The sequence below is a fragment of the Schistocerca piceifrons genome, chromosome 4 (assembly GCF_021461385.2).
Source record: "Schistocerca piceifrons isolate TAMUIC-IGC-003096 chromosome 4, iqSchPice1.1, whole genome shotgun sequence".
NCBI classification, from domain to species: domain Eukaryota; kingdom Metazoa; phylum Arthropoda; class Insecta; order Orthoptera; family Acrididae; genus Schistocerca; species Schistocerca piceifrons.
Window position 1 is genome coordinate 750774046 of NC_060141.1, and position 16246 is coordinate 750790291.

The 16246-nt window shown below is 41.9% G+C and overlaps 1 protein-coding gene across 7 annotated transcripts in view; it reads right to left on the reverse strand.

Moving 5' to 3' along the window:
- Window positions 1-16246, reverse strand: part of LOC124795084 (adipokinetic hormone/corazonin-related peptide receptor variant I) — a 1108661-nt gene that overhangs the window by 156194 nt on the left and 936221 nt on the right. For all 7 annotated transcript variants that reach the window (XR_007016642.1, XM_047258908.1, XM_047258905.1 and 4 more), the window contains one exon: window positions 5111-5259. Coding sequence is in view for 6 of the 7 variants with exons in the window: in XM_047258908.1 (XP_047114864.1) it covers window positions 5111-5259 (149 nt within the window). In the remaining variant the exon portion in view is untranslated. The remainder of the gene's footprint in view (window positions 1-5110; window positions 5260-16246) is intronic.

Here is a 16246-nt window from a genome sequence, read left to right on the forward strand (position 1 = left end):
TTTTCGTTTTTCTTGTTGGTGTTTCGGTTGCTTTGGGTTTATTTATCGATTGTCATTTTTATTTGTTGTTCACTGTTGCTATTTGAATTTACATATTGTCATTTTATCATCTGAAAATAGTGAGTGGAGCTGTGGACGCTAGAAAACGGAGCGCCAAGCGGAGAAATTGGAACATTTCCGACATATTCTTCTGTTTGAGCCCTGTAGAGGGGTGATAGCAGCGGCGTCAGACAGAAACATTTGTGCTACGTATGGGGATAATGCTATTGGACAGAGTTCGGCAAGAGAACGGTTTTGTCATTTTAAGGAGGATAGTTTTGACATTGGTGCCTCTCCACGTTCAAAAACAGCTTCGCGGTTTGACGAAGAACGTTTAAATGAAGTAATCCAAAATGATCCACGCCAATGTACTCGCAAAGTGACAAATGTGATGAACTGTGATCATTCCAGCACCGTGCGACATTTGCATGCACTGGGGAAGGTTCAAAAACCAGGTGTGTGGGTACCGTATGCTCTAAGCGAAAATCATAAAAATCAGTTGGTGGCCATGTGTGCATCTCTGCTTGCTCGTCATCATTTGAGTCGTGAGAAACACCGACCATTCCTATCCCGTATCGTTACTGGCGTGGAGAAATGGCGTCTTTGTGCTAACATAAGGAAAAGAAAGGATTGGAAGTAACCCAAACAAAGCAGCAACTCTCTGTAAAAGGACCTGCACGCGTCCAGACAACACAACGTTGTACATGTGGTGGGACAGTGACGGCGTGGTGTACTGCGAATTGCTTCTCCGAGGTATAACGATCACTGCCGACATTTACCGTCAACTGAGATGTCTGCTCTTGCAGACACAGTACAACAACAACGACCAGAAAGTCTCTTTGAAGTGGTACTCCCCCACGAGAACGTCCACCTGCATTCTGATAGACTGACGAAAAACACTATGCAGAAGGTGAGTTGGGAAGTCATTCCACACCCACCTTATTCATCTGATCTTGCGCCCTCAGATTTTCACCCCTTTTTGCTCTCTACTGAACAACTTTCAAGAAACTTTCTTTCCGGACGCTAATGCGCTTCGAATATGGCTCGACGAGTTCTCCGCCTCAAAACCACATGATTTCTACAGCGTTGGCTGACTGTTGTAAATAGTGAAGGAGAATATATTACGGATAATAAAGTCTCTGTTATGCGTATCTGTTGCGCTTATTAAACTTATGGAAAAACGCTAGGAACTTATGCAACAACTTAATATAATGTGCTGTACTTTGTCCACCATAATGATAACACGAGGTACGAACTCATAATGGAGAACGTTTTATAACAAAATTTTTTGAAAATATGTAAATGTACAGTTTTCATTTGCGTATTTGTAACGTCAACAAAAAATTTTTTCTCAATTTTTTTTTTAAATGATGATAGCAGATACACTATATTCCACGTATATTCACTATATTACAGACCAGAAGATGACAGTTAAACTGTCAAAACCGGTTGTCAGCAATAAAGACTAATTTATGCGACGTTGGCTTTTGAAAAATTTTCTCGAAGTAAATCACAATTTGCTCCTTCTCATTTCTCAATATGAGAAAATTCAGACACACTATCTATTCTCTTCAGCTGATCTATCAAGACTATTTGCATCTCTCGCATGTAACACTTCTGCCGTAAATGGACATAATTTTCCATGAAGTCTTTTTTTTTAATCCTGTAGAGTCTGCAATGTACCGAATATCCGTAGAACTTTAAGTTGTTATTTCTTTATTCCACTGAAAGTCAGTTTCCCTACTGCTACATTTTATTCTTATTTTGATATTTATCTCACGCAGAAGCAATCGAGTACATGACAGTATTGTCTCATCTTCAGGTAACTGTTAGATGTGCTTCGTGAATAGAATATCGCAAGTAATTTAACTATCGTTCAATCAAGGAGGTGCTAGAAAATAAAAAATGGAGCTACAAGAAATCTGACTTCCATCGGAAGAAATGAACACAGATGTTCCATCACCATTAATATAGATATATCGAAAAGTCTTATAAAGACTTTTATAAAAGTACTCGCACTCTAATAAACACATGTGGGAATCAATTAAAAGAAATAATTACTAATGAAGGAGTAAGAAAAATGTGTGGACTATCACCTATTTTCTTAGTATTTACGCTGACTTCATTCTTTATAACTGGAAATGTAAAGAAACAACGGAATTACGATGACGAATGATGAGCATCTGAATGTGCTCCTGTTTCTGGATGATGTAGTTATTCAAAAAAATGAAGATGACTCACAGAGATCGGTAAACCAGCTCAACAAAATATGCAGTGGATACAATTTAAAAGTTTCTAGTAATGAAACGAAAATAATTACATACAAAGGAAAATATCCATTTAGCTCAAGAATTGTTTTAGGTAATTCGGTTTTGGGCCGATGCTTAGGCTGTGATATAAGTTTTGATTTTAATTCTAATATTAAAAATAAAATACAAAATTCCAATCTGTCTGTGGTACCGTTAGTAGAAGGGCGGCCCATTAAATGCCATGAAATGGCTCATGCTGTCTTATGCTGTGAAGGTGAAAGCTAGGTTACCACAAAAGTTAAAAATGAAACCAAAGCAGCAAAGATGTTCATTACGAGGACAGAGGAATGTACACGAAGAGAGATGATGAAGAAATTATAACAAAATTACATATTTGCAACATGAATGGAAAAAATAAAAGTATTGTGAACATGGGAGACAACAAGTAATGAGAATGGCAGGTCATGGAATTCCTCGTAAGATTCTGACGGATGAGCCAAATAGGAAAAGAGATATGGGAAGATCTCGGAAAAAATGGGAATGGTTTTGTTTGTGAGTTGGGGACAGGCAATAGCCTAATCGTTGCAAGTAAGGTGGTGGTGATGATGACTTTTGTGGTGTCACCGCCAGACACCACACTTGCTAGATGGTAGCCTTTAAATCGGCCGCGGTCCGTTAGTATACGTCGGACTCACGTGTCGCCACTATCAGTGATTGCAGACCGAGCGCCGCCACACGGCAGGTCTAGAGAGACTTCCTAGCACTCGCCCCAGTTGTACAGCCGACTTTGCTAGCGATGGTTCACTGACAAATTACGCTCTCATTTGCCGAGACGATAGTTAGCATAGCCTTCAGCTACGTCATTTGCTACGACCTAGCAAGGCGCCATTATCATTTGCTATTTATCTTGTGATGCATGTACCGTCAGACCGATGTTCACCAATTATGGATTAAGGTTAAGTATTCCAGCAGCTACGTACTTTATTTGCTAGTCTCAATTACTTTACCTGTTCCAGACCTCACGCCAGCCTGCGTGAGCTTAAACGCGTGCCCTTCGGCCTCCCGTCCTCGTGGATTGGCTGTCTTGCCAGTCCACAAAAACTTTCCCCTCCTCACCCTAAAGGTAGAGCATGTTGTTCGATCATGACGCAGTGAAGCGTGAGAAACTTTTGAGCCAAGTAGCAGGCGAGCTGATATTGGAACAGTACCAGTCCCGATTGGGAATAAATAGGAGGGGATTTGCACTCACAGCCTTATATTCAAGGGAAAACTCCTGAAAACCTTAGAACTTGGGGACAGGAACAATTTGAATTATGAGGGAGGTTCCGAAAGTAGTTCCGTCATTGATTTTGGAATAGGAGATGATACACCAGGTGACACAATCAAACGCTATATGAATCCAAACATGTTGCTGATTTAACGACAAAAGAGGCGTCAGTGGGGGAATAATGGCGCATGCGCAAAGCGCTGAAGAAGGGAAAGTAGCAGGAGACCGGCGTGCCCGAGGTTATTCGAGTACAGACCCCAATGGCAGACGGACGTGCACTGACAACATGGTCGCCAATGGAGGTGTGTGCTATCTGACATGAATGGGCACATGGGACTAGTATGTCCATCATCCACAAACGGCTACAGACCACGTATGGTGAAGAGAACACGTCTCATCAAATGTTTGGTTGCTGGTATTGCATGTTCAGCGAAAGAAGGAAGAGCGTGGATGATAAGGTCCAAGTGGGTGTCCGTCAACATCCACGAATGTAATCAACAGTGCCAGAGTACAGCACATAGTGTCAGCAGAGAGGTGCATAACGGCGTCTACACTGAGTACTAGTCGAGCTCAGACCCATCATATGCTCCATGCTATGTTGGGTTACCGAAAAGTGTCTGCAAGTTGGGAGTCGGGAAGACTGATCGTGGATCTCAAGAGCACAAGAACGGGAATCAGCCTTGATCACTTGATGTGGTACACGCAAGAGGGAAATGAGTTCCTGTTCAGTATTATCACAGGTGATGAGACATGGGTGCAGAATCTGAGATCACCTCAATGACAAGGAACACAGTTCACCAGTGGAAAAAAAAAATCAAGGTGTCATCCTCCGCATGGAGGGTTATGGCCGCGGTGTGACTGCCCTTGATTTCCTCCAGCAAGGACCCATCAGAGCGACATGCTATTCTACACTCTCACCAAACACAGGATCGCCATTCGACGAAAGAGACCAGGGCTCTTGAGTGAAGGCGTTGTGCTCTTGGACGACAACGTAAAACCACACACAGTAGTCCTCATACAGGAACATATTCGTCGCTTCAGATGGGAGAGATCGGGTCACAAGCCCGACGTTGCCCCATCGGACTTCCACCTGTTCCCTGCTTGGAAAGCCACACTCTCTGGACGTCACTTCCGATCCAATGCTGAGGTGGAGCAGGCTGTGCGGCAAATCCTCGCATCTCAGGGCACCGAATTTTAACAGAGTGGTTTCTTCAAACTGGTTGCACCCTACGACAAACGTCCCATTCTCGATGTCACTATGTCGAAAAATAGTGCAACGTGTATAGTTCATGATTGCATGGTGAATTTATGTTCGGCAATGAAGATTACGTATAAAGAACCTTACTATCGCAACGCCCCTCGTAATTCTGTGGGGATATACTCCAGTCTGATAAATGTGAAGGCTAGTGTACGTGTAAGTGTATCAGTTTCAGTGTAGACCGTGTGAAACAGATTACTTGCTATCTTCCCTGTGTTGACTTTGCTACGGATACCGCCCCACGCAGACTCTACCCACTTAGCTAGTGGTGAGAAAGATGGCGGCGGCGCTGCTCACCTGTCGATGCTGATGCAGATGAGGACGAAGCTGGAGAGGAAGAGGCCGAAGACGCGGAAGAAGGCCATCACGCGGCACAGCGCGTCGCCCGCGCGCCAGCTCACCGTCGACGACCAGCCGATCTCCAGCGGCATCATCAGGAACGTCACCTGGACAAGAGTGGTGAGTGCGTCATCAGGTGTCGAGCGTCGAGAGCCAGCACGAGCGCCAGCAAGGCAGCGGCGAAACAGTGGACGGGCGGGCGGAGCGACTGCGCTCTGTCCTGACCTCTTCAGTGGGTCTCAGGAAGAACGGTCAGTTTTCAGGGATGTGACAGGAACGAAGCAAAAAAATCTAGTAAACACTGGATCAAATCCATACATTAAGAGCTATGAGCATTCCTTCAGCAGAAGAGACGAACAAGTGCTCATAGCTCTTAATGTATGGATCTGCGATCCAATGTTTACGACATTTTTTTCTCCTTTTATCTATATGATGTGAAATGACTCACTCTGGACAATATGTATACATTATTGTATGAAAACGTTGTTTAGTCCTACTGAAAGGTTCCTTCTGTTTAGTTATGCATCGTTACCTTTTTGTATCTCTTTTCCTCTGTTACCTTCTGTCTGTGCTAGAGCGTGCGGGACGTGTATGTGGCCAAGTCGTCTCACTGACACGTGCTTGCCCGCTTGATACATTGCTCGGAAGGATTGAATTTAAGGGACTGGCCAGACGTTTAGTTAAATGATCTGATGATTATTATGTTAATATTGCGCAACGGATAACGCGGGGGAGGGCTCAAACAACCAAGTGAGCAAATCAGTAAAGGCCATGCTCTATCATGATCTATAAGGACACCACTTTGTTGGTAACATTGCTCTCTACATAGGACTGGGTTTTGTAATGATCATTAAATTCCTGACGTTGCTCTCGACACAGGACTGGGGTTTGTTATGACCGCTAAATCCATGACATCAAGTTTATAGGACATTTACTGTCTAGATTCCCAGAAACTTTACAAACTTACTATGACATGTATTATCTATATTCCCCAAAACTTTACAAATTTAATAATTGCAACAAACAAAGTTTAGTCAAATAACTTCTAGTTTCGTCTCGCACTGAAGGTGCTTAAACTAACAGGCGTCTCGTTTCTACTTAAGCACTGGGAAAGAGGATGGGACTACATTGCTGCCATTGTGGTCCGTCTGCTGGGACAGTGATCGAAATTCGCACCCAAGATTACTGCTAGGACCGAATAACAAATATTCTCTTTGGCGGAAAAACGGGGGAACAAAGCAGACACAGACATCTTCCATATTCACAAAAGAAAGCAAATTCTTAAAAATAAAACATCCTGTGAAATACGGCATACGCAAATAATTAATTAACCGCACACGTAAGCATCCTCGCCTTCACTAATTTCCAAGAACGAACTGGTAGCTCGCTGGTAGTGCAATTCGGCACCACGTGGGTGACCGATACCAACAGCTAATTTCTTTGTACTCACCCCTCTGTTCGTTCTTGCTTTCCATACTATACAATCATTCACACGCTCAAGCTCTTCTTTATCAAAGTAGTTAGGACGTGCTGCTTGCAAATGGAGGTTAAAAAGGAACAGTGAACAAAATTTATGAAATGGCCTAGAAACATTTTACGTCACGTGCTTAGAACCTTAAGCATGCCACACGCGCATCTCCTACCAGGTTTCACACGGAATCGTCATCCAAATCACTTATCAGCCATTACGACCACGTGTTAACTAGGCAGGGTGAGACCCCAGGTTACTTTAACATTGCAAAAAACACTGCTTCTAAAAGTGGAACTATACGATCCTTTTTTAGAGCTATTGCTGCTCTCGTGTGCTGAAGGCGCCAAGTGATTGCAGCACTATAAATGGATAACGCGAGCACCCATGCTCGCCTCTGAAAAAGAAATCCTAACTGTAAACTTTAATTGTACAGGGAAAATTTCTCAAAAAATAATAGAATGGCCGTAACGACACGCTAACTATTTTAATCCTGAAAAAGAGCGAATTAGTAACAGTGTAAAACATAATACCTCATCCCACGGTGAAATTGGCGGTAAAGACGGAGATCGCCTTCGATGCCGTCCGCTCAGTTCAGCCGCTACCCCAAGAGTGACTATCATGGGGGCTCTCAATGGCCGTTCCCTTACATGGAGGGAAGGGGGACCTGTTACCAATCCCGGACTACCCCTGACAAACAGGGGCATCATCTCTGTCTTTACTCCAGGCATAGGTTGGCAGTAACCGACCTACAGGGTGACCACATCTCTGCCTTGGCACTACCAACCGACGAACTCTTAATACAAACCCCAAACTTAATCAACCCATGGCAAACGTTGTGGGATTAGGGAAAGGAAGTGCATTTATGTAATTATGAATTGAATTAAATAAACAGTTAGTTCACTTCTTCATTCGAGATATCACACTATTTAAACTAAAAAAAATGTTAAAAGTATATTCAATATAATGCAACAAAAAACTGATTGTAATGAGATGGAACAAACTGTTCCCTCTCACTACTCAGGCAAAACCAGTTTTTTTAAGCTGCCAGTTTTTAAAAATAAATTCCATGGAATAGAAGGAGTTGTCCAGAAGAAATGATTTTAGGTTAGAATTGAAATTTGCTTTGATACCTGTCAGACATTTTATATTATAATGCAAATGAACTAAGATTTATGTTTCTCCATATTGAACTTCTTTCTGACAACTTTAATAAACTATGTAAAAGGCAATGTCCTGACTGACTGACTGACTCACTCACTCACTCACTTACTGACTCATCATTTCGCGTCCGAAACCGCTAAAAATAGAAACCCGAAAAGTTGGAGAGGTTCTTGATCTTATTCTGAAGAGCCAAAGAAACTGGTACACCTGCCTAATGTCGTGTAAGGCCACCAGGAGCACGCAGAAGTGCCGCAACACAACGTGACATGGACTTGACTAATGTCTGAAGTAGTGCTGGAGAGAATTGACACCATGAATTCTGCAAGGCTGTCCATTAATCCGTAAGAGTGCGAGGGGATGGCGATCTCTTCTGTGCAGCACTTTGCAGGGCATCCCAGATGTGCTCAATATCTTTCATGTCTGGGGAGTCTGGTGGCCAGCGGACGTGTTTAAACTCAGAACAGTGTTCCTGGAGCCACTCTATGGCAATTCTGGACGTGTGGGGTGCCGCATTGTCCTGCTGGATTTGCCCAACTCCGTCGGCATACACAATGGACGTGAATGGATGCAGGTGATCAGAGAGGATGATTAAGTACGTGATACCTATCAGAGTCGTATTTAGACGTATCAGGAGCCTCATGTCACGTCACTCCAGCTGTACACACGCCATACAATTACTGAGCCTCCACCAAGTTGAACAGTCCGCTGCTGACATACAGTGTCCATGGAATCATGAGGTTGTCTTCGTATCCGTACACGCCCATCCGCTCGATACAATCTGAACTAGACTCGTCCGACCAGGGAACATGTTTCCAGTCATCAACAGTCCAATGTTGGTGTTGACGGGCCCAAGCGGGGCATAAAGCTTTATGTCGTGCAGTCATCGAGGGCACACGAGTGGGCCTTCCGCTCCGAAAGCCCATATCGATGAGGTTTCGTTGAATGTTTCGCACGCTGACACTTGTTGATTGCACAGCACTGAAATCTGCAGCAATCTGCGGAAGGGTTGCACTGTCACGTTGAACGATTCTCTTCACTCGTCGTTGGTCTCGTTCTTGCAGGATCTTTTTCCGGCCGCAGCGATGTCGGAGATTTGATGTTTTACCGGATTCCTGATATTCATGGTACACTCGTGGAATGCTGTATGGGAATATGACCACTTCAACCGATCTAACAACTGCGCCAGACACTTATTGTCTTATATAGGCGTTGCCGACCGCAACGCCGTATTCTGCCTGTTTACATTACTCTGTATTCGAATACGCATGCCTGGACCAGTTTCTTTGGCATCTCAGTGTGTAAAAGCCAATGTCCGACTGAATGACTCATCATCGCGTAGCCGAAACCGCTAAGGACAGAAACTTGAAATTTTGAGAGGTTATTCATCTTGGATTGGATTGGATTGTTTGGGGGCAGAGACCAAACATCGAGGTCATCGGTCTCATCGGATAAGGGAAGGTTGGGGAAGGAAGTCGGCCGTGCCCTTTCAAAGAAACCATCCCAGCATTCGCCTGGAGCGATTTAGGGAAATCACGGAAAACCTAAATCAGGATGGCCGGACGCGGGATTGAACCGTCGTCCTCCCGAATGCGAGTCCAGTATTGATCTTGTATTGCAGGCGTTGTTTACGAAGGGGTTTTTAGAAATTCAACCTTTAAGAGGGTGAAATAAAGGGTAACATGTTTTACGAAAATATTTCATTGTGAAAGCTTTCTCGAAGCAAAATCTTTGAAAACTGGTATATGTCTTCTCAGTTGGAAATGAAAATAATATGTGATTGACAGTTTTTGGATATTCAACCTCTAAGCGGATAAAATAGGGCCAGACTAATTAATTAACTCATCATTGTCCAGCCCAAACCTCTAAGAATAGAAACTTGAAATTTGGAGAGGGTATTCATCTTATTAGGTAGGAATAATTAAAAAAGAAATTGTTCGAAGAAATTCCACATCTAAGGTGGTGAAGTAAGGCTTTTTGAAAATATATCGCTTTTAAGACAATTATGAAGCAAAAAACTTCTAAAACAGTTATTTCGTTTGTCAGTTACAAACACAAAAATACATGTTTCGGTATTTTTGGAAATTCAACAATTATGTGGGTAAAATTGTGGGTGTCATTTTTTAAAAATAAATCATAATTAAAGAAGTGCAAAAGCATTTTTAACGCTTCTTAGGCATCTCAGTTAGATATAAAGCAATACACATTTCAGTGTTTTTGCAAATTCAACCCTTAAGGGGATGAAATAGACGACGAAAATTTTTAAGAAAATATTTCGTTATATTAAAAAACATTTAAAGCCACATATACGAAAACTGGTATTTCACTTCTCGGTTAGATACAAAGAAACCCGTATCAGCGGATGAAAGTTTGTACGGAAATATCTCCACAAGTACGCGAAATGCATGATTAATAAAATCCTTGGACTATAGTAATCAGAATTGCTTCTATCGCTTCTATAATCCTAATTAGCGTGAAAAGTTTAAAACGTGTTGCAATTTGTGAACAACATAAAATTCGAATAAAGAGACAGAAAAAGAAATTTGCGCAGATCATACAGTCTATGTGAATGGAAAAGGGGGCACGAAGCTAGTGGATAACAAAGATCGTTTTCCCCCCAGGATGTTTTAGGTATGGTCCTCACTGTTCTTCTTAAAGTGAGATGGAGATGAGATTTATGACGAATTTCATTAGCGAATATATGGATTGTGACGGCGCAATTAAAATGCATAACTCCTTGAAGAGGTACCTACACGACTTCCATGGCTGATCGCATGTAATTCTTACTGCTCGCTTTTGTGGCATCAATGCTTTCTTTTTAAGTGTTGAGTTATCCCAGAAAATTATTCGATGAGACATTAATAAGTGGGAATTTTTCAACATATGTCAAGAGGTTAATTCGAGTTTGTTTCCAATATTAGCAATTATATGAAGAGCAAAGGTAGGTGAACTCAGCTCAGTAATATGCTTCTTCCAGATCAAATTTCATCTATATGTGCATCCTATTTCATCTGCTACGTCAATTGTGGGTACGACTTTTATTGTTGTACTGAACTGAATATTGTGTGCTTTTTTTTTAATTTATAGAGAGCCCATTTTCTGAGACCCACTTTACAATTTTGGGAAAACATCATTTACAATCTCTTGTTTCTTTCTAACTAGATTTTTTTATAATGCTAACATTGTCTGGAAAGAGTACCAATCAAGATAATTATTTTTCACAAAATCGAAGATGAACAAGTGCTCATACCTCATATTAGATCCCATGCTTACTAGACCATTTTTCTTCGAATGATCGATCGCCTCTTGTCCTTTATGTCTACAGAATATGAAGCTCAGGGCAGGGTATGTATTTACTAAAGTTGTCTTTTGTATACATCGGACCACCGCCAGTGTAAATTTCTCGAGGGAAGTCGTTTTCCCGCCTAGACTGTTTTTATTTCACACTTAGCTGTTATCCAGTTTCCAATTTTTTCCCTTGGGTATTTTCAAGCTGTCTTACACGCACAACAATCAAAAACTTTAATCAAACAGCACCTTCTACTCGACACATCTGTGTGGAGAGGGCAACATCTCTGGGCGTCCTTAATAAAGCACCATCCCTTGGCGTCCTTCATAAAGGTTTCTTAATATCATACTATTTACGGGGAAAACTATGTTACGCGTGAATTCCGTAGCAAAAAGAGAACAATGCGACTCTTCTGCTGGTTGTGCCAGCGTGTAACACGTTAAAATTCATTAGTTTCACAATTAATTTTAAAATCAGATCATTTGTTTTGAGAAACAGGACAAGGTGAAGAAGAAGAATGACGCATTAAGAAGAACATCTTTTTACTTTTAACTGCTCATCATATCAAAATAAATTACAGTTTTATAGAACATGAAATGAAATATTATTAAATGAAAATAAATGTGCATCAATTGTTATGTTCTATAGAAAAAAACTAGTTGTTTATTTTGTGATTGATATCAAACACATTTGCAGCAGTTTTTAATTTGTTGGGAATACTTGCATTTTAATGACGCTTCTAAATGAGAGTCAAACGACATTAAAGTTATTAAAAATATGATTTAATGTTTCTTAATTTAAGTTTTCAGTTGTTACTGAAAATGGAATTTAAACAAAAGTAAAAATATTTCTACAAGTGGGTTTCAAACTAGGAATATTAGGATTACTAGAATTTTACACTATACCATTATGATGGAAACTTTTTGTCCACGGTGAGAGAAATAGAAACCCACCATATATCTTATGCCCCACGTTGCGAATGATATATGTTGTGTCGCATATAAGGTGTATGAAATATTTTAAAGACTAGTTTTATTTTCGTCAAGCTGTGTGCTCGAAAACCTTCCATAGGCCAACAATAAAACCGTCAAAGTCGTTGTTCCTTAGGTAGCGCCGGCAGAGCACAGGAAGATGAATAAGCCAAGGAAAAGAAGGAAATATGCCTCCCTTCCCCCGATAACAGGAACAGTAAGACCACCTGCCAGCGCTAGGAAAGAAATAACAAAAATGATGACATCCAGTGGCGGAGACGACTGAAAGACAAAATAACACCATTTACATGCTCGCAATGCTATAGTCCCCAGCCCTTTGTTTACAATAGTTCATTTTTTCGAGAATTGCGTCATATGTCTTTACGAAATCGAGATGCAGATAGTGAGCTTCAAATTCTATAACTATGAACAAAATTAGGGAGGGAGTAGCCGCCTCCTAAGTCAACAAGTGGGAAGACGTGTCATGCGCTAAGAACTGACTTTCAAAGAAATTACGCGAAACTTAATATGTCCCACATTAATTTACAGTTACTCACTCAATATCTACTGTCGGTAAATGACTATAATCAGATTCATATACAAGGTCGGGTATGATGTTTTATGGCCCCCTCCCCCCAAGAGAACATTGTATTAAAGGCGTTCATATTTTTACACAGATCAATTTCCGAGTTCGGAAAATAAAATAGCATGAACACTAAAATGTCTACAGAATAGCGAGGAATTCTACAACATTACAAGCTATAATTAAAAGAAAACAGTCCTCGGTCACTAATTTTTAACGAATTAACCGGGTTTCGACAGTGCTAGCAGTGTCTTCCTCAGAATGTAAACCGAAGAATGGTCTATAACGTGGTCACAGAATTATGACGAAAACGTATGATACAAATTATAAGTACGAAAATATCGTGAAAGACTGGCAGTACTTATATGTCATTTATAAAATAATAAATATGCTAAAAGGGCATTATTCACAAAGAAATTTAAGATAACAAAACTGTGATGCCGAGCCACCAAGGGCTGCTCGTTATTTGCGTGGTGCAGGTTGTAAACGGACTGAGGTGCCCGCGTTAACAAACGTGGCCAGGTGAACATGGCACTGTAACGAGCGCGCCATCTAGTAGCCGTAGATATAATTAGGCTACTTCACATTGAAATATAGGCAGAAATGATTATAAATAAACAGTATTTGGTACATAATGGAAAGCAATGTTTGTATGATAGTAGCATACAACATAACATTTTGTCGACACCAAAGCTTATAGCAGTAAGGTAAAACATGAAAGTATCATTATGAAAATGTAGATAGGACTGAATGACAACTTTTAGAAGGCAATATTGAGGTGAAATAGAGCCAAGAAACGTTTAATAATTAGAAAACATTAGAGAACTACCTTAGAAGGAAAAGAAAATTTCGGCAACCTGCACAAGGAGACCCGAAGTCAGATATCGAGTAACGGCTTTATACCGTCGATGAAATTTTTGTTACGTAGCTGTAGCTGTTCGTTAAGGATGAGGCCATCCTTTCGAGCTAGATGCTTGAAAATCTCGAATTCTTGTAGAATGTCTAGTCTACGCCCTTTCTTTTCGATGTGCAAAATGTTGCTATCGCAGATGGCTTTAGGTGAATGACCTGCAATTAGAAGATGGTCAGCAAAAGATGAATTTTGGGGGTTAGTGCCATTTTTTCTTAGCAAGTGTTCTTTATATCTGGTAGTGAAGGCACGTCCAGTTTATCCTACGTAGTAAGAGGTGCAAGTATAGCAGACGATTTTGTAGACACCAGATTTTTCTAAAGGGGAACGAATATAACGTGTATCTAAAACCTCTTTATGACTAATGCCCTTTTGGCATATTTATTATTTTATAAATGACATATAAGTACTGCTACTCTTTCACGATGATTCCGTACTTATAATTTGTATCATACGTTTTTAGTCATAATTCTGTGACCATGTTGTAGACCATTCTTTGGTGTAAATTCTGAGGAAAACACTCCTAGTAATGTCGAAACCCGGTTAATTCGTTAAAAATTAGTGACCGAGGGCTATTTTCTTTTAATTGTAACTATTCACGGTCTCTGAACGTACAGCCATGTACAAAATTTTGTGAAAAAAAATACTACAAGCTATGTTTAACAGAGGATAGTTTAGAGTTGTTTGTCCCCTCCCCCCCCCCCTCCCTCCCTCCGCCATATACACATTTTAGTGGAAGTGTATATATTTTCAAATATATCAGTTTTTAAATTTATCACATTGTAAGCGTGCTCACCAGGTACTAGGTATTCGGTAGCCTCATACTTGCTCGATGATGGTTGTCTACGAGCTGACGATTATATATCAAAAAGAAGGAACAAACTTAAAGCATTTATTGCTTCCGAACTACAAAAGATAGAAACACAATTCAAACGTTCCTGGAAAGAGAAAAGTTCAAATTTTTGTGCATTCAGTGTGGTCACCATGTGTTACACGACAAATACCAAAACGGTGACTAAATTCCTGTCACACACGAAGCAGCTGGTCTCTCGCTAGTGGATTCACAGCTTCAGCAATGCGATGTCGAAGACATTAAAGAATGTCAGGCATAGGGGGGATAAAAAGTAGTCTATTGGGTAACGTCGCAGATAAGTCACAAGGCTACCGGCGATGAAGGTAACCTTCTGCTCCTCCTCTTCCAATCCAGCGTCCCGGAATGGTGTCATTCATTTAATGTCGGGCGTGTTTAGAGAAATGAGAAGGAGCATCATCTTGCATGAGGACGAATCAAAGTATGGCGGCGAAGGTGTCGCCATCTATAGGTCAGACTGGAGTACGGCTAAAGCCGTACTTTTCGTCACCTCGCTTATCGCCTGGTGAGCAGGCAACCCAAATTGCACCGCAGTAACGCATTGGAGCCTCCGTGCCCTGTGGGATACAACATGCTGCCCTTTCGCCACCTCGCTTATCTCCTGGTGAGCAAGCAACCCAAATAGCACCACTGTACCGCGGTGGAGCGTCTGTGGAATGTGGGATACAACAAGCCGTCCTTTCGCCACCTCGCTTATCGTCTGGTGAGCAGGCAACCCAAATAGCACCACTGTACCGCGGTGGAACGTCTGTGGAATGTGGGATACAACAAGCCGCCCATTCGTCACCTCGCGAATCTCCTGGTGAGCAGGCAACCCAAATAGCACCACTGTAGCGCAGTGGAGCCTCTGTGCCCTGTGGGACACAACAAGCCGCCCTTTCACCACCTCGCTTATCTCCTGGTGAGCAGGCAACCCAAATAGCACCACTGTACCGCGGTGGAGCGTCTGTGGAATGTGGGATACAACAACCTTTCCTTTTCGTCACCTCGCTTATCGCCTGGTCATCAGGCAACCCAAATAGTACCGCTGTAGCGCGGTGGAGCCTCTGTGCCCTGTGGGATACAGCAAGCAGCCCTTTCGTTGCCTCGCTAATCGCCTTGTGATCAGGCAACCCAAATAGCACCACTGTACCGCGGTGGAGCGTCTGTGGTCTGTGGGATACAGCAAGCCGTCAGTGACAACAACGGCGAGGCAGATGACAGTCTTTTTCAAATCGCAGTCATACCACCGGCGGCTCTCTATTGCATTGGTTTACTTCGAGAGCGACGCTCCATATGGCAGACACACTCCCTGGCTTCCCTTTGGGTTACGTAGCGCCAGGTAATGATCTCTGTAGCTCGTAAATAGGCCCGCACAGCAAGTGTGGTTGCACGCTCGATGTTACTAAGCTACACTCCGTTTGCATCATCAACAACTCTTGTCTGTTCTATGGATTTTCTACGGATTATTGGCTGGAGCCTCGCTTCCTGCTTACTGACGACTACTCATGGGCTTTAGTGTCTTGTGATCAATAAACGTTATGTCTACCACGTCACAACAGTAACTACGATACTCTGCGAATTGATAGTGTAATGAGATGTTATCAGAAGCTCTGAACGCTCAACAGGAACAACAGGACTGCAGGAGTCGAAGCATGTAGTAGCAGCAAGGTGGAGAATAGCCACTCTTTAATCGAATAGCTCTGGATGTTCATCGGATTTTTTGTTCCCACTTCATTCACAAGCAGCTGAGTACCTGGCGATGTCCTTGTATGTATGTATTTATTCATATCTTCTATCAGTCCATTTCCTCCACCTCCCCTCTGATTCACCTGCTCTACCCACACTCTCTGTCCATCTCC